The 24,843-nt window shown below is 36.8% G+C and overlaps 1 protein-coding gene across 11 annotated transcripts in view; it reads right to left on the bottom strand.

Annotated features, from left to right (window-relative positions):
* FRYL (FRY like transcription coactivator) overlaps positions 1-24,843 on the bottom strand; it is a 295,730-nt gene that overhangs the window by 157,658 nt on the left and 113,229 nt on the right. For 5 of the 11 annotated variants that reach the window (XM_082462444.1, XM_082462448.1, XM_082462447.1 and 2 more), the window contains exon 1: positions 2,457-4,742. The exons of the other annotated variants lie outside the window; for them this stretch is intronic. In XM_082462444.1, coding sequence (XP_082318570.1) covers positions 2,457-2,529 — 73 coding nt within the window. In that variant the 5' untranslated portion in view covers positions 2,530-4,742. Of the gene's footprint in view, positions 1-2,456; positions 4,743-24,843 lie in introns of those variants that run through there. 11 annotated transcript variants of the gene reach the window in all.

The raw sequence follows: 24,843 nt of genomic DNA, 5'->3' as shown, positions 1-24,843 counted from the left end.
AGGACGCTTTAGAAGGTGGAATGACAAGTCTTGGTGAATGAGGGCTGAGAGAGGGGTGTTCACTCACCCCTGGATTCCGGCTCAGGGAGAATGTGGATGGCTGTACTGCCTACCACCACGGGGAGCATCCTGTCACTCAAAACTAAACTCCAATGAACTCCTTTCCTGCTAAGTAAGTCTTCTCCATCCCCTGTGGTTCAATGTGATTCCTTCCATCCCTGTACTCCCTCTGCCTGTTGTGTATACCAGAAATTCGGTAAGTCATAACGCATACTTCATTTAACTGCCTTACTGTGAACTTTTCATGTATATTCCCTCTCTCTGAGTAAACCAGAAGCTCCTTATGATCAAACATCACGTCTGTTTGTTACAGAACAGTATATGTTCAATAAACGTTGGCTGATTCAAGTGTTGGTATCATGAAAACATCCCTAGGAAGAGACAGATAACCACTGTCCTTTTCTAGGGTCTTAAAAGTATTCTAATCCTCTGTCTCTCTTTTTAAATACAATAGGGCTAGGTGAAGGAAAAAAAAAAAAAAAGACATCCACAGATGCTGGTGAAATAAAAACATTCTCCCACTTTCCAGGCCTAGGGCAGACATGGTTAGGGCCTTATTGAACCGTGAGACTTGTCACTTCTTTTCAATATTAACCAACTGCTTTATAACTATAAAAACATCTTCAAGAGGTTTACACTACGAATGCCCAAGGGTAATGGGATACCCACAAACTGAATCATTATTTTACTAACAGCTAACAACAAAGGCTTTACAAACATCGGTTTTGGGTTCACTCTTGGCTTCAGGGAATATGACTACTTGAGATTTGGCCGTGGCTGGTTACAGGGTTCAGGCAATGACATGTAGAAATGTTTAAATGGTCACAAGACAAAGTAACCACATAGTTCACAAGCATCTAAACAAAGTTTTTACAGGACAAGCTGCTGTGATATAATCTAATACACTGTTCCTCTATAAGAACCCATTTATAGCTTCATTCTCACTATAAAACTGTCTTTCTATTTTTAAAAAAGTACATGGTGAGGATGGGGGAAGGAAGGAGAAGAAGGGGGGAAGGAAGGAGAAGAAGAGGGAAAGGGGAAAAAAAAATGATTAGAAACCAGAGTCTACTTTATTTTAGTAAAAATATATTCTATAGTATCCTTTTAAGTAGTAAAAGTAGTTCATTTAAATTAGTCAGTGATTATAATTCTCCCACTATTTTAACTATGTATATTCACTTAGAAACTTTCCTCATACTAAGATAATTTTCTGCCATCTGGCACAACAATATCTCCATATGGAAGCATTACTTACAAATCAAAAATAAAAGAAAAACAGAGATTGTAAATGCAGTATACTTGGCATAATACAAATCTCCTCAAATTATATTCTATAAAGTTTTAAGAGGTCCCCCCCCATATCAACATTTGCTCTTTTATATTATTTGATTACAAAACAAAACTACATCAAATATTTTGGTTAGAGAGTTAGCAGGAAAAAATTAAATTTAGTCTCTCATATTTTATTCATTAGTTTACTCAGGCAGCGGCAGCACAGTTGGGACCAAGTACAACTGGGTTCGAATTCCAGTTCTTGGCCACCATATGACCTTGGAAAAGTCACAGTTTTTCTACACTTCAATTTTCTTTGGGCAAAACAGACATTATAGCAGAATCTTTGCTTGCTTACTTCATTAGTCTGATATCATTTTATTAAGATAATTTTCACAGAAAAAAGAAAGAAAAGAATAGAAGAACAGACCATGGTGATAAATAATTTCCAGAAGTGCTTTGAGAGCTTCAGAGAAAAGTGCCATTGGAAATCACTGGGAAGACTGAACAAAATCAGTGTTTCTGCCAAATCCACATATTAGGAAAGGAGTTAATAAAATAAGAGCTCAACGATATTAGTGGTAATGACTTAACTGTGAACTCTGAAATACAAGTACATCATCCTGAATGCTCTTTATCAGAAAATTCACTACATATGAAAATTATTCAATGTTAACTTCAATTATAGGACTAGGGGGAAATTACGATCATTATATTACACTATCTGATGCCTGAAGATAGCTGATGTTGCTTCAAACATTTTGTGCTAACAGAACTATGGAAGAGTACTGGTATCCGATATCCCTGCAGACAGAGATCAGAGTCTATTTGTCATCTTTTTTCCCCATTTTTGACCAATGGAGAGAAACTTTGCCAGAATGACACAAATTAACAAGAAAAGCCAAGGCTGGTCAAAGAATATTTAACTACCCATACTACAACTGCCCAGGGTGTGCACATCTAGGTTTTTCTATCTATCTTACTGATTACTATTCAAGAAAGTATTCTTCATGTTATTTCCAACAGCTTTAATTCTATTTGAATTGGGCTAAGGAATTAGCATGCAAGGAATGGCAATGATCATACCTCAGCATTTCTCCTGTTTAGGCAAATATACTTACAGCTGCTGCTCCAGGACTTTAACAGGGACTTTATGCTAATTTCAAAAAACACAGAATCCTGTAGACTCAACATTGTGTCCCAACCGGCTGCAACAGCAGCAGCAGCAGTAGCAGCAGCAATGGATTCGTTGATCTCTCTCCGAGCCGCTGTCCCTTCTGCTCTCACGGGCAGCAGAGTTTTGGCCCACAGTGCCTCGGCTTCATTACCATGCAGTCTCGCAGTGACGCACAACTATAGTGGAAACGCTGCTGAATGCAGATGAACTATCCAGCTGAATAAAAGCTTACAAGTTTATCACGAGTGCCCTGAAGGACACCCTCACCTTTCTTGCTGTAGATATACACGTGGCCGCAGTTATCGGCTCTGTTTATGTCCCTGTTATCAGTTTTGACGCTGCTTTCAGTGTAGTCACTACTGCTAGTAAACAGACAAGGGGAGAGCTCTGCCCTTGGATGCCAACTTTTCTCACTAGCTGAGAGCCTTCGAAATAAGAAATGAATTTGGATCTAGCATAAGATCTTTAAGGCTCTTCCTGTAATAGCTGACCCCCTCCCCCCCGCCAAAAAAACATCGGTGGTATTTATCCCACTCCAACCAGTTTTCTCTAGGTGATTTTAGTAGTAAATTCTCTCCACTCCTCTACACGCCCAGGCAGTAAGCGGTGACTTTCTCAGCGTGCTCATGATGATGCAGAGTCCACTGCCTCACTTAACCCACCGGAGAGAACGCTGGCTAATGGAATGAAAGGATGATGTAATGAACACCGCGGCTGAGCTTCCATCAGCCTCTAAAACTGCTCAGCTCAGGACAAAGTTTCCTCTGCTACAGGCAACTTATTCAAAAGCGAGAACTCTATTTAAATAATGGGATTATTTTAAAACATAGGGTCTTCTATTCTTAACATAGCACATAATTCCCCTGAAAATCTTAAGAGTCAGAATATCAATGAATAGCAAGAAATCCTCTGGCCAAATAAAATGCACATTTTAAAAACTTTACCCTACAAAAGATATTTTAAAATAGAAAACTGACACTATTGAAAGCCTGACTGCTCTTCAAAAAGTAGAAAAATTCTAAAATCAAACCTGACAAATAATATTTTATGTTAATATCTGAAGAAAAATGTCTTGACCTCACAATTAGTTTACTGTAACTTTGAAGGTCAGTGAGGGGGGGGCGTGTTTTTCCATATGTGGCAATACATTTGTATTGATCCATCTATATTTTTTATCCTTTAAATACCACAAGAAATAAGTAAATTCAGTGATCAAAGTCATAACTGAATAGACTAATTCATAGCCAAATGGCTAGGTGCTGTATTAAAAGCTAAAAGAATATCCTTCTACGCACAAGTATCATACACCAAGGGATAAAGATAATCATATTCATTAAGACACATTCAGTGGTAATAGTAGTATTGAGAGTGTCATTTAAAGCTTGTATTTTTCTTCAGAGTAGTCCAGGAACTCTGGAATAAGTCTGTGGCCACTCCTACCCCTGAACAGGTCCAAAATCTAAATTTAAACCAGGGCCACAAAGGCTAACCACGCAAAACTCCAATATCACAATACTGTTGTTTGGGCACATCTTGATCAGAGACATCTCAGGATCAGGTAAGAGCAAGGTTTCCCCTGGCCTAATGGAACACAAATGTCTCATGGAGTTGCATGAATAAAGGGTATTCCACAGTCCAAAAACACTGCCTACTACATCCATTCTTGTACATTAACAACATATGTCAGCAAACAAAAGGCTCTCGGTTATACACAAACCAGTTCAATTTCTCTTTTTAGTTAAAGTATTCCCCAAAGTGATTTGACAATACAATCCTCTTTTCATCAAACAGCTGTTAACAGATTCAGGGAATAAGATGATCTAGACCCAAACAAACTACACCAGTAAATGCCAAGACTCAGAACTGAACCATGTCAACAAGCAGACAAGTTAGAAGGCATACACACAGATATTTTACCATAGTTTTTCTATCCCTACTGAGCTAATAAGACTTTTAGTCTCACACAAATCTTGAAAACTACTTAATACTATTTGACTATAACGTCCCACCAAAGTAACCAGGGTTCATTCTTAGTAAACCTTTATAAACTATAACAAGCAAAACCAACTGTCATACAGAACGTCAGAGTAGGATATTTTTTTAAGGGATGGGGGTTAAATAATAGGTGATTTTCTCACAACCTTAAAAAAGGATTTTCTTCTGCTGAAGTTTTGTGTACATGGATCTAAAAGAATAAATCAGAACCTAAAGTTTCTCTTACACCTAATGAGTCTGTGTATGTATATACACATGTATACACATGTATCCTATGTGTATACAGCCAAAGCAAATCAACAGTTTCTTGGAGACATAGATGCATAAAAATTAATTTCAGGGCTTATTTTGGAAGTTGCATTTACACTAGGACTTCCTTGTAGACAGAGGGTGAGTGAAAATTGCGTTTTCCATTTATACGGAGAATAATTCAACAGGCCCATGTGGGCAGAGCCTGGGTACTGAGCTTTATCCTGAAATGTAAAAACTAAAATAAGTAGCATTATTATTCCAACTCTTAATCACAACTAACAAACATTAATGGATTAAGTATCTCCTTTCTAACCCTTGCCAAACATTTATCACCCAAATCGCTAAAGTAGTAACTAGGAGAACTACATACGCACCCAACAATTCTTTTAGAAGACTGGGGCAGAGTCCCACTGTATTCCAAATGCTTTCTCAATCCCTCAACTACTAATCAAATTTTTAAATTACACAAATAATAATACTCCTATCATTCTTCAAGTGATTTCTCTATCCTTAACCTAGCAATTAATCACAGAAACAAACACATAGCCTAAAGCTCTTGCAAGCTTGACAAAAAGCCAGTCAAAATGTCAGTCAGTCTTCTACTTTACTCCTTCTATAAATTCAGAATTCTCCAAGTTGCATCATTCATATATATTTTTTTTGTCTCATCACCATAAAAAGCACAAATCATTTCTCGATGGCATATCCTGGGCAAAGCAGAAAAATCTATTTTGTATAATTTCCTTCAACAACTCCTCTCTACCTTTCAGACTGTAATATTGAAGAGTGCTTTCAAAACGATAAGATTTAGAACATTTTAAAGAAATACACAGTTCCAATATTATCAGCCTTTGCTGAGGTCCTCTTGGCATGGGCCAGATACTGTGAAGCACTGGGTACAAAAGATGACCGTGCCAGTCCTCTTGCCCCCAGGGAATTAGAAAGTAGGTGCCCTTCTTTCTTTTAATCAATTTCCATTTAATTCTATGCCCTTTTCACTGGCATTTTAAGGATTCATGGAATTGGTTACTTGCTTTACATTTCTAAGTAGAAGATAGATAGAGGTACATCCTAGTAAACCAAGAGAATGTGTACCAGGAAAACTTCTCAGTAAATCCTACAAAAATATTGCCATTTAGATATGTTCTAAATGGATCCAAACAAAATGTTCTTTAATAAAAAATGAAGTTTGGATTTAACTGACTATATGATACAATATAATCTAATAGAATTTAATGTTCCACCAACCCAAAAGGAAATAAAAGTCTTCAATTATTAACATTCTTAGGAAGAGTACAAATATAATGGATCATTCCTTATATTAACACCTTTTACAATACCTAGAAATTATTAAACTGGTAACCAAACAACCGTATTATGGAAAAAATAGAAACATGGCAAATTTTTCTACATCAAATATCAAATATCCTATCACTCCTAAAGCCTTTCACAGTCCCCATACATTTCAGCCTCTTCAGAAAGTCCTCATCTCTTCTGTTTAGGAAAGAGATCGAAAAGCTTTAGGTATGGAAGGAAAGATGCTCTCAGGTCTATTAGGTATTAACACCACACATGAAATGCAAAAAAGAAAAAACAGAAAAGGCTGTAAAAATCACTTCATATTGTTTTGTTGTATTAAATAATACAACAAAAAATTAACAATAATTATCTATAATTATAACAGTAGTTAACATTTACTTTTTAGTGCACTTAATTCTACTTTCTTCTTTCTCTATTTCCCAAATTTTCTACCATGAATTTGATTTAACATTTTAAAACTTCATTACAAAAAGAAAGCAGAGCTCCTTGGAGAAATGACTGATTCTAGGGCTAGAGCATGGAACACACAAGATAAGCCTGGAACATCTTGTAGGGCCAGAAAGTGAGAAAGGGCTCAAAACACAAAATAATGTGGGTATGTCAAAGGGATATGGGAGCCAAGTGATAGAGCTGCCAACAGCCAAAGCTAACACTTTGAGCAACAAAATAAACAATGTAGTTTTGGGATACAACCCAAAGTAAAAGATAAATAGCCACTGAGTCTATACTTATATAAACAAATGATTAAATAAAAGAGAAGAGACAATTCTCACACTATACAGAAGAGTTAACCTAGCAGGCTTGACTGATAGTCTTTGAAAGGCCTGTTTACAAGATTGGCCCTTGGCTAGCATCCAAGAACTTAAATTTTAAGAGGGGCCCACCATTCCCATGATAAGAGTGGCTCACCATGACTAAATTGTTGGTACAAACAATATAGTTTACGCTGAACAACTGCTTTCCCTTCAGGGAGTCTAAAACTGGGTATGTGCCATGTCATCAGCCCCAGTAAAAATCCTGGGATCTGAGTCTCTAATGAGCTTCTTTTCTATGAGGAGAAAATAGAAGATCTAAAAATAGACTCAAACAGAACTTTGAGAGATAAAATACCTAAAGCAATAAATATAATGGGTGGGACCAAGAAAAGATTAGATTCTGTGGAAGAAAAGACCAGTGAACTTGGAGAAATGGAAATAGTAACTCTCCAAAGTGAAGTCCAGATGATAAAACAAAGGGAAAAAAATGCACAAAGCCTCAGAGACCTTTGGAACAACATCAAATAGTCTAATATATGTTGGAATATGCCAAGGCATACCATACGCAAACTGCTGGAAACCAACGACAAAGAGAAAAATCTCAGAAGCAGTTGAAGAAAATGATAAATGATACGTTACATACAGAGGAACAAAGATAAAAATGAACACAGATGTTTCATCTTCGTTGCCGCGTGCGGGCTTTCTCTAGGTGAGTGGGCGCTACTCTTCACTGCAGTGCACGGGCTTCTCATTGCGGTGGCTTCTCCTGTTGTGGCATGCGGGCTCTAGGGCACTCGGTCTTCAGTAGTTGTGACACGTGGGCTTCAAGAGTTGTGGCTCGAGGGGTCTAGAATGCAGGCTCAGTAGCTGTGGCGCACGGGCTTAGTTGCTCCATAGCATGTGGGATCTTCCCAGACCAGGGCTCAAACTCGTGTCCCCTGCATTGGCAGGTGGGTTCTTATCTACTGCACCACCAGGGAAGTCCCAGGAAAACACCTTTTATTTCTCGTTTTAAATTTTCTTTACGTTAACTGACTGCTTAAAGCAAAAGTGCTTAACAACGTACTATCAGGTTTATAATGTGTGTAGAAATAAAACATTTGACTACAGTAGCAGAAAGGATGGACAGGAGAAACAGAAGTATAAAGTTTCAAGTCCCTACATTCTACATAAAATATTATGCTATTATTTGAAAGTAGACTGTAAGTTGAAATTCATTTTGTAAACCCCAGAGCAACTAGTTTTTAAAAGAGAGAGATAATAAGCCAATAGTAGAATAAATTAGAATACTAAAAAATATACAACTAATTCGAAAGAAGGCAAAGGAGGAAGGGAAAACAGATGGGACAAATAGGAAACAACCGCAAAATAGATTTAAACCCGACCAAGTCACTAATTAAATATAAATGGTCTAAACACGGTGTGGAAGCATCACATCAGGTACAAAAAGGATAATTTAGTGAATAAAACAAAGCTTTGTGCCCTTGGGAAGGTTAGGATCCAATGGTGGTGATAAAGAGTGTGTGGTATGTGTGGGTGTGTGTCCCCACATAAATCCATCCAAATATAAACTAACCAGTTGTGATTAAGTGCTGTGAAGGCAATAAAGGGGGTATAGTGACAGAGAAAACCAGAGGAGGCCCTGCTGAGTTAGCGTGATCAGGGATGGCCACTCTGAGGGAACAATATCAAATCTGAAATCTGTTTAGCAGCGGATCTTCTTCTGAAGAATGAATCTTTATGCTTAATCCCCAAAAGGAAAACAGACTGAAATCAAAGTAACCCTGGCTGACCAGGGTTAGAGCACCAGAGTCCTACCCACTTGCCTGAGGAGATTCTCAAAGAACCCCTGAAATACCCATAGGGACCCAAGAAATATTGAGGTCAATAATTGGATGCTATAGAAGAGTTCTGAGCAGGAACAAGGTCAGACAGACCAACCTGATTGGTGAGGTGGAGAACGGACTTTAGGAGAACACAATGAAAGTCGATGGACTATCTAAATTGCTGAGGTGAGAGATAAGGACTAAAAAGATAAATAGTATACATACTTAGAATACAACAGAAAAGGGCAAAAAAGATGGGACTAGGAAGACAGATTCCATTTTTTCCTAACAGATACTTCTTGATGTATCTGGTGACTGACAGTATAGGAAAAAAAAAAAAAAAAAAAAGGCGGTAAAGCTGAAACACTCAAAAGTGACCCCTAGGCTTAGGTGACTGTGTGGACAGTGGTATTTACCATGGACTAACCAGGTGTGGGTCACATCAAGAAGGGTTTGGACAACATAAATCTAAAGTACAAAAGGGATGTCAGAACTAGAGATAAGAGGAGGACAAAGACAGAAGAGAAGCAGACAGCCAGCCAATCCCACAAGCTCTCCAACTTCTTCTCCATTTATGAGGGGGGTAAACAGAATTCACTATTTTCAAATACATGCTGGCCAACAATAACCACAAATTAACGAATTCAGCTGAAATGAAGAAAAGTAAAAACAAACATAAGAAGAGACGATAATTCAAACATGGCACTATGAAAGAGCAAATGAAATAAACAAGTGAGGAATGAAGGGACTCTGCTCCTGAAACACAAGGATCAGAATTCCATCTAGATTTCTGGAGAGAAAGGTTTCAGGTCATGACCAAATGAACTGCTTATTTTAGAAGTATAAATCAAGTTTCTGAATGAATGGTCATAGCTATAAAAGGGTCTCATAAAAATAAGTTTTAGACAAATGTCACAGATGGGATTCATGCATCAGTATATTCACAAATTAGCAGCATAAAACCAATAAAGAAGCATTTTAACTAAGCTCAATAACTTGGGGAGTGGCTACCTATACAGCAATTATATTACTTGTGAATGCCGTAAGGTACAATTACCGTTACCTTCCTGACACAAGGTATTTATTAATAGCCCAACTTATTCCTAGCTTTTGGTTTAAGTTCTTTTCTATATATTTCACATGTAAAACAAAAAAATTTCTTCCTCTGCTTAAAATGAAGTAGTCCAGACCCTGTAATCATACTTTATCCTCTGCCCTCACAAACCATACCAATTTGCTATCATTTGGCCCAATGCTAAGATATTATTATTTCTTGAATGAAAAAAATCTATTTCTGAATATACTTAAAATTGATTCTTGAGATCTTAAGAACTCTAGACATCAGAAATTAAATTTAATTGCCTGAAATAATTTTTGAAGATACTGGTGATAAAAATCCAGCTACAAATTTTCTATTCAAAAGGCTTGTTATTGGATTTGTAGTTTTACAACATGCACAATGTATATTCACTGCCCCAAAAGAAACTAGAATTGTTAATACTAAGATACTTTCATTGTCAATACATGGTATACAGATATATTGAGAAGAAAAGAGTATATGCATTACAACTGGTCAATCCTACTGGGAAAGAATAGGTAAAATTCTATGAACCATGAATAAGGGAGAACATAAAATGTACTGTCCAAGGCAGGACTTTTTTGAGCGTGAAAGTAGGCACGAACTATTAACAACATGTCAGAACAGAGACGTAAACCATTAACTGTCCAAGGTCAGTGGAGACCAATGGTCACTTTATCCATGAAGCACCATCACAAAGTAAAGGCTCACGACTTCCTGCCAACACTTCCCTTTCTGAATTTTTCCTACCTTGTCAGTAGCACAATAAGCTTTCAATCAACTAGAAATTTTTATTGTTAGAGCCACCTTTTATATCACTCAGTTTTAAAACAAAGGGGTGAGTTGGCAAGGCTGTAATAAAGTATAAGAGGAACAGTCTAAATCAGTAAAGGAAAGGAAGCGTCAAACTGCAGAGGCACTCAAATGTAAAGACAAAAATTACACTTAGGAAGTAGAGTACCAGCAGTGTTAGGAAGAAAAGATGAAGAGATTGTCCAGTGTAGTTAAATGGGCAAGTCCAAAACACAGGAAAATGTTTATGCACCGTCAAGCTTAATCATAATGTACTATATTAAAACTAATTTGGAAGAATTTACCTTCGTAAACTTAATATTCTTTAAAGCCTCATCCTAAACCTTATAAATCAGAACCGACTTCTTTATAAGATCCCCTAGGTCATTCTTAAGCATGGTAAAGCTTAAGAAGTGCTACTTTAAATTATATTAATACAAAAACATCATTATCTTGCTTATGTTATTTTTAGCACACATCTATACTTATTTAAAAATAGAGATTAAGAAAATTCAGGACTTCCCTGGTGGCGCAGTGTTTAAGAATCCACCTGCCAATGCAGGGGACACGGGTTCGGCCCTGGTCCAGGAAGATCCCACATGCCGCGGAGCAACTGAGCCCATGCGCCACAACTATTGAGCCTGCGTTCTAAAGCCTGCGAGCCACAACTACTGAGCCCGCGTGCCACAACTACTGAACCTGCGTGCCACAACTACTGAACCCATGTACCACAACTACTGAAGCCCATGCACCTAGAGCCCATGCTCCACAACAAAGAGAAGCCACCACAATGAGAAGCCCACGCACCGCAACGAAGAGTAGCCCCTGCTTGCCACAACTAGAGAAAGCCCGTGTGCAGCAATGAAGACCCAACGCGGCCAATAAATAAAATTATAAATAAATAAATAAATAAATAAAATAATAAATAATAAAAAAGATATATTCATTAAAAAAAGAAAGAGAATTCAGAACCCTGAGAAATAATAAATATAAATTTTCTGCATTCCTTATGAAGAACTTTTTAGAGTTTTTTTTAAAGTTTCTCTATCATGTAGACTAGAAATATATGCCAGCTTATACTTCTTCTTGAGGACAGTATAAGAGATTGTCAGATGCCTTACCTAACCTTAAACAAATCACTCTCTAGAAACAGAAAAATCTATCAAAAGTCTAAGTAAAGGGGTTTCCCTGGTGGCGCAGTGGTTAAGAATCCACCTGCCAATGCAGGGGACACGGGTCCAAGCCCTGGTCCGGGAGGATCCCACATGCTGCGGAGCAACTAAGCCCGTGCACCACAACTACTGAGCCTGCACTCTAGAGCCTGCAAGCCACAACTACTGAGCCCACGTGCCACAACTACTGAAGCCCGCGCGCCTAGAGCCCGCGCTCCACAACAAGAGAAGTCACTGCAATGAGAAGCCCGCACACCGCAACAAAGAGTAGCCCCCACTCGCCGCAACTAGAGAAAGCCCGCACGCAGCAATGAAGATCCAGTACAGCCAAAAAAAAAAAAAAAAAAGTCTAAGTAAAAGTAGAATTCAAGATTTAGGTAAGGTGATAATAATTTACATCTGCAATATCTAAAAGTATTTTGGATTATTGTTTAACAGTTTAAATGAATAAATCAACGATGGAATGTTCACTTGCTGATACAGCATTTAGGAAAACATAATTCTCAAAGGCAGACTGATCCTCATTTTGATCGCCATCTTTCTATAAAGAATCATTGTCTTTCTAAAAAAAAAAAAAAAACAATGAATTACCTTTAGAGCTAATTTATTCTATTAAAAAATGACTAGGCTTAATAAATTTTATGATTAAAGTAAGGCAAAGTGTGTATTGTATCCACACATGTGGCAGGATAGGGTGATAAAGATGGGTGAAAGGTACCAGTATAACCTAATGGACAGTGAGTTCCATTATGGAAACGTCCATAAAACAAAATGATTGGTAAAAAGCAACTATTTCAGAATCACAGCAGGATATTAAAGGCATACAGGAAATGTGTTAAGCCAACAATTGTTATCTTTAAAGAATTAACCATCTGGCCTTCCACAAACAGAGAATTGCAGATTTTTTTTAACTGGAGAGTCTTTAAAGATCACGTAACATAATCCCTTAAATTTTAGATAAGATAACTGAAGCCCAGGGAGAATAAGTGAGAGAGTTGGATCCCAAATCAAATTAATAAATATTTATTGAACACCTACTATGGATAAAACACTACTCCAAGGGTTACAGAAAATAAGTATAACAGTGAACCGCTTCTTCAAAGTTTCCATTCTCTATTTCCCAGGTAAATTACCTGCATGTAGCTCTCTGATGATAGCAATATCCTTTTCCATATTCCGGCTTAGGGTTGGAACACTTAGGCCCCCAGGCCAAATCTGGTTCATCACCTAATTTGTAAATAAAGCTGTACTGAAACACAGCCACACACATGCATTCACATTACATCTAGGCTCCTTTTGCTCTACGAAGTCAGAGCTGAGCAGTTGTGACAGAGACTTATGGCCTACAAATCCTGAAATATTTACTATCTGGCCCTTTCCAGAAAAAGCTTGTATTCTAGATCATCTTTTGCTTGATGTGAAGCATTTTTTTTTCTTTTTTCATTTTCAAACTAATGGGAGGCTGCTTTTGCCTCAGGAACCACTGTCCACTGAGCAATGTGCTAGATGGTTTTGAAGGAAGAAGTCAGTGGGCTAAATATGGCAACTGACAGCAGCTCTTCAGAACAAGTGAAAACTTGCTCTGGCACATAAAGGACGAGAACCAGAGGACAGAAGACGCTAACCTTCAACAAACATTTAATAACTGCTTCCTAAGTGCCTGCCATGGGGCTGAGCTCTGGGGCTACCCATATAAATAAGACCAACTCAGTTCTGAAAGAACTCACTATCTGGAAAAAGAAACAATGCTTTTATATTCAATGGAATAATAGAAGCCAGTGGACAATGACAGAGAATAAGTAACTGAGGTTGGGGGCGAGGAAAACTATCAACCCCAAGGACAGTCACACAGAGACTCCTATTCCCCCTGCAGAGTTCCAGTTTCAGGAAGTAACCAGGATCGGAAGCTTATAACTATGTATGGTTGCCTCAACCCAAAGGCCACTACTTATAGGTGGGTGGAGTTAACCCTTGGGCTGTATGTTGCTTCCTGAATTCCTTTTATAGCACTACTTTATTTTTGTTTAACCCTCCTAGTATATTCTTTTAGTTACATTTTAAATTTACATTCAGCTTTAGTCATCTTAACCTATTTTACTGTGCATTTTAACCTCTTTGTTATTTTTTTAGAATCTTTGGATATAGATATTATTTTCTATCATTTTATTCATCTTTTTACACATTGTTTCAGTATTTTTCCCTAATATTTATTTATATTTTTCTTATACCCTTTTGTTTCAACTATTTTATCTTATCCGTAGTATCTCCTTCCTTTGGCTTCTCTAAGTGACAATAAACAGGGGTGATCATCAAAATAGTCAGCCGCCAGGAAGGTACGGTAACTGAACAATCTAACAAGCCCAGCCTCAGAGGGGAGGTGGGTCCTGGAGTCCCTGGTATGCCTAGGTCTCACCCCTTTAGTTGATGAAACCCGGGGTGATCAAAGAGGGTCCTGGGGTAGGACAGGAGGGCTGAAGCAGCAGGAGCACGTGGGGGAGGGACGTAGGAGTAGCTAAGTATCAACTGATACGAGAAATTGTAATATTTTAACAACCAGTATCACCATACTAGATAAACATCAATTCTGTGATTAGGAAACGAGAGAGTAAGTGGGATAGAGAGGAGACTATTCTAGGCCTCTTAAAATGGAGACAGATGCATTTTTATTTCGATTAAGTTTCCTAAAAGTCCTTTCTAAGAGCCAAAGAAGTAAAGACCCTGACCCTAACTCTAGTCACACTTAACTGCCCCAATTTCTAAAAATATACATCCACGTAACTTGAGGAGACAGTCCAAAATGACCCTTCTTAAGAAGCGTTAGGCTGGGACTTCCTAGTAGCGCAGTGGTTAAGGATCCGCCTGCCAACTCAGGGGACATGGGTTCGAGCCCTGGTCCAGGAAGATCCCACATGCCGCGGAGCGGAGCAACTAAGCCTGTGCACCGCAACTACGGAGCCTGCGCTCTGGAGCATGCGAGCCACAACTATTGAAGCCCGCGTGCCACAACTACTGAAGCCTGCGCACCTGTAGCCTGTGCTCCACAACGAGAGAAGCCACCACAATGAGAAGCCCGCACACTGCAAGGAAGAGTAGCCCCCACTAGCCGCAACTAGAGAAAGCCCGCACACAGCAACAAAGACCCAACGCAGACAAAAATAAATGAAATTAAAAAAAAAAAAAAGTGTTAGGCTAACTTTAAAAACAGCCAAGAGAACCTACTGAAGTAATACTGCTACACTAACTTCTAAAAACCTTTGTATCAGAATCACAAGATCTTTTGGCAGTAGCTATTTGGAAGAGCACACATTACAGACAAAGAAGGAAAGCACAGGAGAAGGTGTTGCAACTCAAGTTCCCACGAACTGTCATGTAGCTATAAATCACATGCTAAAATGGTTCGGAATTATGCACAACGAAAGACCTAGATCCAAATTCCTAGAATGTTTTCTACGATGGAATGCTCCAAAGATAAATTCTAGTTAACTTTGATTCATCTATCTCCAAGTCAAAAATTCAAAAGTTTTCTTAAACAGTAATAGCCACTATGTATTGAATCATGTATCAACTTTGTTACCATTTTTGGTAATCTTGAAAACAATGCTACAAAGAAAATATCATTCAAAGTGATAGGTGAGGTCAACTGGCCTAGAGAGATTAAGTAGCCTGTTCAAAGACACGTAGCCAGTCACCAGTGGAGCTCAACTCGGTCTGGATCAAAGCCCCACTCCATGCCATTCTCAATACTTACTTCACTGCCTCTCTCCCATCACGCCTGTAGGTCTTTTCCAATATCTCTCCTCTATCATGAGAATTCTCACAGACTCAGAAAAGGCATGAATATAACCACCCATACGGCTTCTCCTGCAATCGCCAATGAAAACCACCTGAAAAGTACTCCAAAGGCCCTCTACGTAAGGGATCCTACTTGATTTCAGGACACTATGAAAGCCCAACACTTCCAAATCCCATTTATATAAACAAGAAGAATTCATGAACTCCTTCACACACTTACACAGTGAGAACAAGGTATCATTGGGGTCAAGCCAGAAATTCCATAGCAGACTGATTATAATTTGGAGCTCAAGTTCTTCCATGACACTGTCCTGCCCAAGAATCTTTTAATGACATTTGAATTCCAAAGGATTCTCTATCTCCTTTGGTCTGTTATCACTTACAAGCATTTGAAGCGGCAAAAGAAAACCTCAGAGTCCAGCCTTGGATGAACACTTAAAACACTCTTTACTCATCTCATTCCCTTCTAAAAAGAAACTGGCGTGCCATGCTATTCCTCTACCCAACATAGGGTACATCAAACAAAAGCGAGCTATTCAGGAGATACAAAATCTAATAACCACTGAGAGCAACGGTTCGACAAAAATAAAACTAAAAAGATCACTTATTAAGGAAATCCAGTTAGTAATAGTTGGCATCCCCCATTCTTCACTAGTCAAATATAAATAGCAGCCTTTAAAACTCAACCAAACGACATTTGGAATTTTATATAACAAGTGCTACGTTTTGGTCTGTTCCTGCTAGTAAGCTGTGCTGAACACCTCAAGAGAGGTATACCAGTATACTATTTAAATCTTTATATCCCATGGAGTCATTAACACTTTATAATGAAATGAAAATGGTATCTTAATGTGAGTCTCAACTGTTTTTGTAAAAGTCATGTGAAACAGCTATTTACTTAACCAGCTTACATAACCAGAGTGTTAGAGAAATAATTATCAACTGTTCATTAAACCATAACACAGGATCTGAAAGAGATGCAAACATATTGGAATTAAAGTGTTTTCCTATTGAAATATAGCTCTTAATTAAAATGAAAGCACCAAAAAAAAATAAAATAAAGTATGTGCTCTTTGGTGGAACAATTAAACTTGATAGATACACTAGTCTTTTAAAAAATATTTTATACATAAAGATTCAAAAACATCAAACACTGCAGTGAGGTGGAGTAGAAGGACAAAATGCCTGACTTTAAAACAATGGCATGGGCTTCCCTGGTGGCACAGTGGTTATGAATCCACCTGCCAATGCAGGAGACTCGGGTTTGAGCCCTGGTCTGGGAAGATCCCACATGCCACAGAGCAACTAAGCCCGCGTGCCACAACCACTGGGCCTGCGCTCTACAGCCTGTGAGCCACAACTACTGAGCCTACACGCCACAACTACTGAAGCCTGCGTGCCTACAGCCCATGCTCTGCAACAAGAGAAGCCACCGCAATGAGAAGCCTGCGCACCGCAACGAAGAGTAGCCCCCGCTCGCCACAACCCGCGCGCAGCAAAGAAGACCCAACACAGACAATAAATAAATAAATAAATAAATTCATTTTAAAAACCAATACACTTTCTGTGGGGATGACAAATATCAGTATTAGGAAATCCAATTATCCAAAAAAAATAAATTAAAAAAGGCATAACTATACCACTGAGTAGCCAAAAAAACCTCAAATAATTTGGTTAAGCCTCTCTGAACTTCTAAAACTTTGTATAACAACCTATCTCACAGGGTTTTCATGACAACTTAGATAACATCTGCTCATTCAACCAATATTTATTGAGCAACTATTATGTTCCAAACCCTGGAACACATCAGTAGACAAAGCAAAGTCCATGTTCAACTTATATTCTGAGAGGGGAAAAGGGACAGGTATGCACTAAATGGGTAGACAAATGAGACCATTTAAGTTATTTGTAAATCAAAACAAGAAAACAATGCCCAGAATACATAAGGTGCTCAAATAATGTTGACATATATTTAGTTCTGTTCAATGTCTCATTATCTCTGTTCTTGGTGAATTATAAAAATCAATCATAATATATTTACACTACCTTATTCTTGACTCCAAACAGAATGAACAACAACAAAATTAAGGTTGATTCCATCAGAATAAAAATAACCCAGTCCTGGAGATACAAGGACTTTGCAGCTGTCACAACAGAAGCCTGTGGAAACACACTGCCTGATTCTTAGGATCTGACGCATAACTATGCCTAACATTCATTCTCCTTCAATGGTGAGACAGCACTGAAGTATATTCTGAATCAGTGAAGGGCATTTTCTCCCCACCAACTCTTACGCCTGAAGATAAATATTAGTAGAACTGGCACAAATAGTATCTATCAGTGAAATCAGTCTTTGATCACATTATTAGGACTCTACACAAAAAATATTGGATATTTAAGCATCTATGAATAAGATTACATAACATGAACACATGAACATTTTGATCCTTTTTTTTTATTAAGGACAGCAAATAAATGATTTACTTCTTCAACAAAATTGCAACATTATACAACTATATAGAGTCCCCTTATTATAAATTATAACTGTTAACTAATCATTTAATCAAAAAGCTCCATTAAAGTAGGAATCAGGGGGGTTGGGGGGAAAATCAATAGGTCTACTAAAGGTTTTAACTTAATAGAAAATCCATGTTTATTCCCTAGTCTTTTGATGTAGTGCCAAGTCCCTGTCTCTTAAGGTGAATTTGCTGATTACTCTGTTGTCTTTCTCACCTAAAATACAGCCCGTGTACATCACCTATGATACCTAGTTTCAATTTCTTCAAAGTGGAGTGGGAAATTGAAGGTATGTGAGGGCAAAATCCTTCCAATCTTGTATATTTCTCTGGCCTACATGTAATTTAAAAGCAAACTTTTCTAGTAATTCACTTTTATGGAGTATGACCAAAGTATTCAACTTTTTTACACCGAAACAACTTTCTTTTCAGCCTCATACTTTACTGAATTATGTGATACCTAATTAAAATACATGATCAGAACTACAAGTATAACTGGCATAAACAAGTTTGGTTTAAAATGCAACCAACTCTTGGTAAGCCCACACCTGAATCTGCTCAGAGCAGATGCGGTGGCAGGGGGTTTGAACAGTGTGCAGTGAACTACAGGCATTTGTTAATATATTTTACAGAGAAATAGAGGATTTCTGGTAAATCCAGTGTGTTGTTTGCGAATTTCTATCAAACTCTTAAAACATTAGGTTACTTAATATTTAGAGAAAGTTAAAAAATGAAAAACTTTATCAAAAGTGAAGAAAAATGTTCTTCAAAATATCAACCCCTGCAAATACCTCAAAATTCTATGCATATTTTTGTTAAAGAAACCATAAGCATCTATAAACATTTCTGGAGTTAAAAGTAGCAAGGTAAATTTCTATATCCTCTCACGAAAGTACAATTATCAATCCATATTACAATTTTGTCTAAAATTCCTTAGAAATAATTTTTTGTAATTTTGAATTAACAATTAAAGAAGTTGGAAACAACTGATCCAAATACAAAGCTATGAGATTACATGCCAGTTTTTCTCTAAAAGAATACTTCCTTCTTTGCACTACTGATATGAAATCTCTTCATACTCTTGATTTCTCCTTTCATTAAATGAGCAAACTGTAACGCCCTTTAGAAGAACTGTACCCAGTTCTTTGCATGACTTCTGGATAAACTACTGCATTATCTCTATCCCAGAACCACCAGCAAGCAGGAGGTAAAATTCATTCATGCTGAGTTGCAAGTAATCAGTGTGTAGACTGGTGTGAATCATGTGGGTTTTATTCTTACATACAATATAAATTTAGTATCAAATTTTGAGATTCAAGAAAAGGACTTTATCAGTAAATTGAAATTTCAGAAACCAAATCTTTTTACAGATATTGCCAAAGAAGTTCCTTAAATTAATTTTAATAGTCATTCCCTAAAGTTGAATTTTATTTTTGAAGAGAAAAACGGGGCAAGAGTTATTCCACAAAGGACCTGTGGCCTCTGAAATTTCAAACAGATTCTTCAGTTGTTTCAGTTCCATGATTTTGCTTTATTTTGACTGATTGGTAAAAAGATATATAGCATAGAAAGCCCTTAATCGTTAAATTGAGTGCTATTTGCAAATTAATGTAAATTATAAAATCTCATTATTATACTTTATAACATATACGCTATGTTCAAAAATGTGTAAGACAGTCTTAAAAAAAAAAAAAAGGAGCCATATTAAACTAATGGGCATAGGATATTACACTTAAACGCCAGGTCCCTTATATATGCTGTGGTACAGTGAAGAAAGCAACTAAATGATTCAAGACTGAAAGCTAAAGAGTAAATTTTTAATAACATAAATAACTGCACATATTAATACATTCATATTCTTCACTTATGCATATATAGATATGCATAAGTTGAACACAACTGTTGAACACAAAACTAAGTACTGAATGATTTAGATTTTAATTGAAATTAAGAGGAACTAACCCATCAGTAGTCTCACCTCCACTTTATCCACCCAAATGAGTGAAGAGTATAAAAATAAAAAGACTTCTAATACCAGTATATTCTAGATATGAATATTTCTTTTTAAAACTTAAAAGTTCCTTCTCCTTTCTTTTACACAATATATTTAAAACAGAAATTTTAGTTTCTCCTAAGTATGACCCTATTTTTTAAACTGACAAGAAACAGTGTTAAGGAGAGTACAAAGAAATAGAGATACTGCCTTGGGGAGCTTAAATTGAGAAAATTCTGAAAAGTAACTTGACATTGTCTATCAAAATTTTAAATGTACATAGAAATGTATACTAAGAAGCAATCATACAAAGGCATAAAGTAATACAATAAATGGATAATAAAGTAATAAAATAAATGGATATTTATTACATAATTACTTTTAATAATTAAAAATTAAAGTCACTCAGTGTTCATCAATAAGGACTGATTGAAAAAATTATTATGTCATACAATGGCATGCATTTTAAAGAGACAGAAAGATGGTTATGATGTATTAAATGAGAAAGCAAGTATCAGAACAGTTTAGATAGTAAATCTCATTTTTAAATTCTATAAGTAAAAATGTATATGTGCATATTAAATATGCATAAAAAACAGCTGTAAGAATATATATCAAACTTGCAGAGGATTTACAGAAAATCTCTTCTTTCTACTAAATATTACATTAATTTATATGAGCAGTTATGTATTCCCTATAATAAAAATTCATAATCATACAGAACATTTTAACATTTTTAAGTGTTTTAGTCAAAATTTTAAAGCAGGAATTTTTTTCATCATCTTCCTAAAGGATTTTCCTTTTTTTATTTTTTCCAACATTTTCTAGATACCATATGCAAACCTGATTTTTCTCCTGACACATGAGTATCATCCTCTCAAACTTTAAAAGGCATTATATTCAACTTTGCAGAATTATATGAAATAAAGGTAGTGACACAAAATAATCATTATTATATTCAAAGATTTTTTTTAATATTTCATCCCAAATATTCTTTATCTTTAGAACAAAAGAATGGGACTTTTTTTTTAAGTGATTTCTGTAGTGATAGATAAAACTCAGTATCTTGTTTTTCAGGTATATACCCTACCTTGTTTTTACTGATTGTAAAATAACACTTTTTTCAATAAGTATAATCCTTCATCATAAAAATATTTTCCAAGATCACTAAACTGTTAACTTTATTAATGGCTTTATCTTGACCTATAGCAATCAATATTTCTCCATCTAAACTCAAAGCAACATTTTGACACTAAAAAAATTTAGGCCAACTATATATTTACTCTTTTTAAATTCTTTTTAGTATTTAAACTTGATTTTCAAAATAAAGATTTATGCTCACTAGAATTCATACTTATAAAAATAATTTTACTTTCCTAAAATAGTTTTTATTAAAGCATTGAAAATACATTTTTACTTTACCTAGTTGCTGCTGTTGGTGTTTGTCATAATTACTGTGACCACTCTCCTCATCTACAGTCTTCTCTGATGAAAGCAAACTAAGAGGTTTCAACTTCAGCAATCTTGGAGGACTTCCCCGAAAACTCTCTCTAGTGTCCAAAACCACATCTCCCGAAAGAATGGGAGGAACAACTCTCTTCAAAAAGTCCATTTTAAGGTTCTTCTACATTACTGGGCCCACGAGCACACAGAAAGGTGCTTGTACCAACTTCCTTGATGAGAAGGTAAGGTCCACTCTTTGTGTCAAAGAGCAAAGAAACGTCATGTGAACTTAGGTGGGTCGACTGCCAGCTGTTTTGAAGCTGATTTTTAGGACATTTGCTGTTCATACTGATAAGAAGTCAAACAGCTACCGACTGTGAAACTGCACTTAATATATACATGTACATGTACAATGGGTGTTAACAGCAATACCGGGACTATAAAATGTTTAGCATCCATCTAGCTTAACATTTAGACTTTGAAAACCTACACTGTGATAATGTTAAGACAAATTTACTTTGGTCTGAGGTGTGTCTTACTTTTAAATACACTGAACAACTTAAATGTGAAACAGTAACTTGTATTCAAAAGATAATTCTTATCATTCTGAAAATTCACTAATAGACCGCAGGAACATCAAGTTTTACAGGAGGTGAAAAGGAGTAATTTAAAACTATACTGTATTATGAACATCCCAATGTACTTTTAAACACACACAGAAAAACCTCTTCATTATAAGCAATCATAAGTATCAACAGTAGCAAAGGAAACCTTGGCATGAATTACTAAAAAAATTGATAATTTAAAATGTATTAATCTAAGAAAATAAAGTTGAACAGTTTAAAGTATAAATATTTAATTCAATAAACCCAGTAATCAACCTTACACAATTTATTTCCAAATAACTGAGCATTCTACTAAATATTTTAAAATAGCAAAAGTAGCTGATCCTACTGCCTTACTACAATCCAGAAGCATTACAAAATGTGCCAGTAAAAGGTGCCTACATAAGACTTTGTGAACTTAAATTAATGTCTTTTCTCCCTTCCTTTGCCTGCCCTCTGGTGGGGTTACGAAGTGACAAGAAAGAAATGGAAAAAAAAAAATGGGAACAGATAAGACGTAAACATCTCTAAACTAATCAAATTGATAACTTTGAAAGATACACATTTTAATAATAAAAAAAAAATCTGATTCACTTAGTGAAACACAAACACAATCTCATTCTTCCAACACTCAATATGAAGAAAATGGTCTACATATATTAAAAGATGAAGCATAAAATTGTCTACACAGATATCAGGGAAAATTGTTATAATATAAAAACAAGGAAATTTCTGGTCTGAACTGTCGAGTTTTTAATCCTTATTCTTCCGCCACGTTAATAATGAAGTCAATTATTCTCTATTTCATTCACTTAAAAGATGTTAAGTAAAAGTCCTCTACACATAAAGCATTAATATAGTATTAAGGTTCAGAGAAAATTTAGAGGATTTATTAATGCAAATCCTGTCTCATGGAATCCTACAGTAAAAAGGAAAAGAGGAAAAAGAAAACCACAAGAAGTGAAGTAAAGGACTCAAATTTCTTGCCCTAAAGCAGGACTGTACCAACTAGAAAAAAACACTGACTTTAAAAAAGCCCTTCTCAAAAAAATAAAATAAAATAAAAAAATAAAAAAGTCCTTCTCAGAAGTAGATTCTCTCTTAACCCTGGGGCATAAGAGGATTAAAACTTCGTATCTGATCAGCCTATTCCCTACACACAGAAAAAACAAACTGGTTAGAACCATAATCCACATCCCTTAATAGCCTAGGAGTTATCACTGTATCTTACAGGGTTTTTGTTTTTTCCATCTTACCTCATTCATTCTTTTTTTTTTTTTTTTTTTTTTTTAATTTATTTGGCTGCATTGGGTCTTAGTTGCAGCACGTGGGATCTTTGTCGCAGCATGCAGGATCTTTCGTTATGGCGCGCAGGCTCTTCTTTGTGGCGCAGGGGCTTCTCTCTAGTTGTGGCGTGAGGGCCCAGTAGTTGTGGCGCACGGGCTTAGTTGCCCCACAACATGTGGGATCTGAGTTCCCCAAATCAGGGGTCAAACCCACATCCCCTGCACTGGAAGGCGGATTCTTAACCACTGGACCACCAGGGAAGTCCCTCATTCATTCATTTTTTTTTTAACTGAAGGATAACTGACTTACAATATTATACTAGTTTCAGGTTTACAACATAGGGATTCGATATTTTTATAATTATGAAAAGATCACCATAAGTCTAGTTACCACCTGTCACCATACAAAGTCGTTACAATATTACTGACTATATTCCCTATGCTGTATGTTACATCTCCATGACTTACTTATTTTATAACTGGAAATTTGTACCTCTTAATCTCCTTCACCTATCTCACCCATATTGCCAACACCCTCCCCTCTGGCAAGCCCCTGTTTGTTCTCTGTATCTGTTGAGTCTGTTTCTGTTTTCTGTGTGTTCCTTTGTTTTGTTTTTGAGATTCCACATATAAATGAAATCACATGGTATTTGTCTTTCTCTGCCTGACTTACTTCACTTAGCACAATACCCTCTAGATCCATGTTGTTTTTTTTGTTTGTTTCCTCTTTACTGATACAGTCTCATATTCTTTAAAACAGGTGTCCCCAACCCCCCCGGGCTGCACAGCAGGAAGTGAGCGGCGGGCAAGCGAGTAAAGCTTCATCTGCCGCTCCCCATCATTCCCCATCGCTCGCATTACCTCCTGAGCCATCGCTCACATTACCACCTGAACCATCCCTGCCCCTCATCTGTGGAAAAACTGTCTTCCACGAAACCGGTCCCTGGTGCCAAAAAGGTTGGGGATTGCTGCTTTAAAACTTATACGTGTGGTTTTCCTCAGGTCCCATTGTAGGTCTTCCTTATCTGTGGAGCCCATGAACACAGTGGTATGCAACACATGCTGATTATGGAGGACAAGTTACCTTCATGTTTGTTCATGATGTACAAGACAACCATGTGTGTCACTGTTAACCTCACTGTTCTAAACCACACTTTCAACTGGAAAAAGGAAGGGCAAGGATTAGGTGTTACAGGAGGGACCACAAGATTTTTCTCAGATTTCCTTCATTCAACAAATATTTGCTGAGCAGCTTCTTTAATGGCCTGTGCCCAATGCAAAGGCATTAAGGATATGTCTCCATCCCCAAGAAGCTTAACTCTCACAACTACAAGACTCCCTGTCTCAGTTGGCTAAGGCTTTGTTGAGCCTACATTACACTTCAATTTCCACTGCCCAGTAACCTCCTCTCTTTATAGGTTGTTGATCCCTAATAAACATCCGGGAAGCCAAACTCTCTTCCAGCATCAGTTTTCGGAGGACCCACCCTGAGACATACAGCAAGAG

The sequence above is a fragment of the Balaenoptera physalus genome, assembly GCF_965194825.1.
Source record: "Balaenoptera physalus genome assembly, chromosome: 5".
Classification (NCBI taxonomy): domain Eukaryota; kingdom Metazoa; phylum Chordata; class Mammalia; order Artiodactyla; family Balaenopteridae; genus Balaenoptera; species Balaenoptera physalus.
The sequence above is the reverse complement of the archived record's forward strand: the minus strand, read 5'-3'. Positions and strand labels throughout refer to the sequence as shown.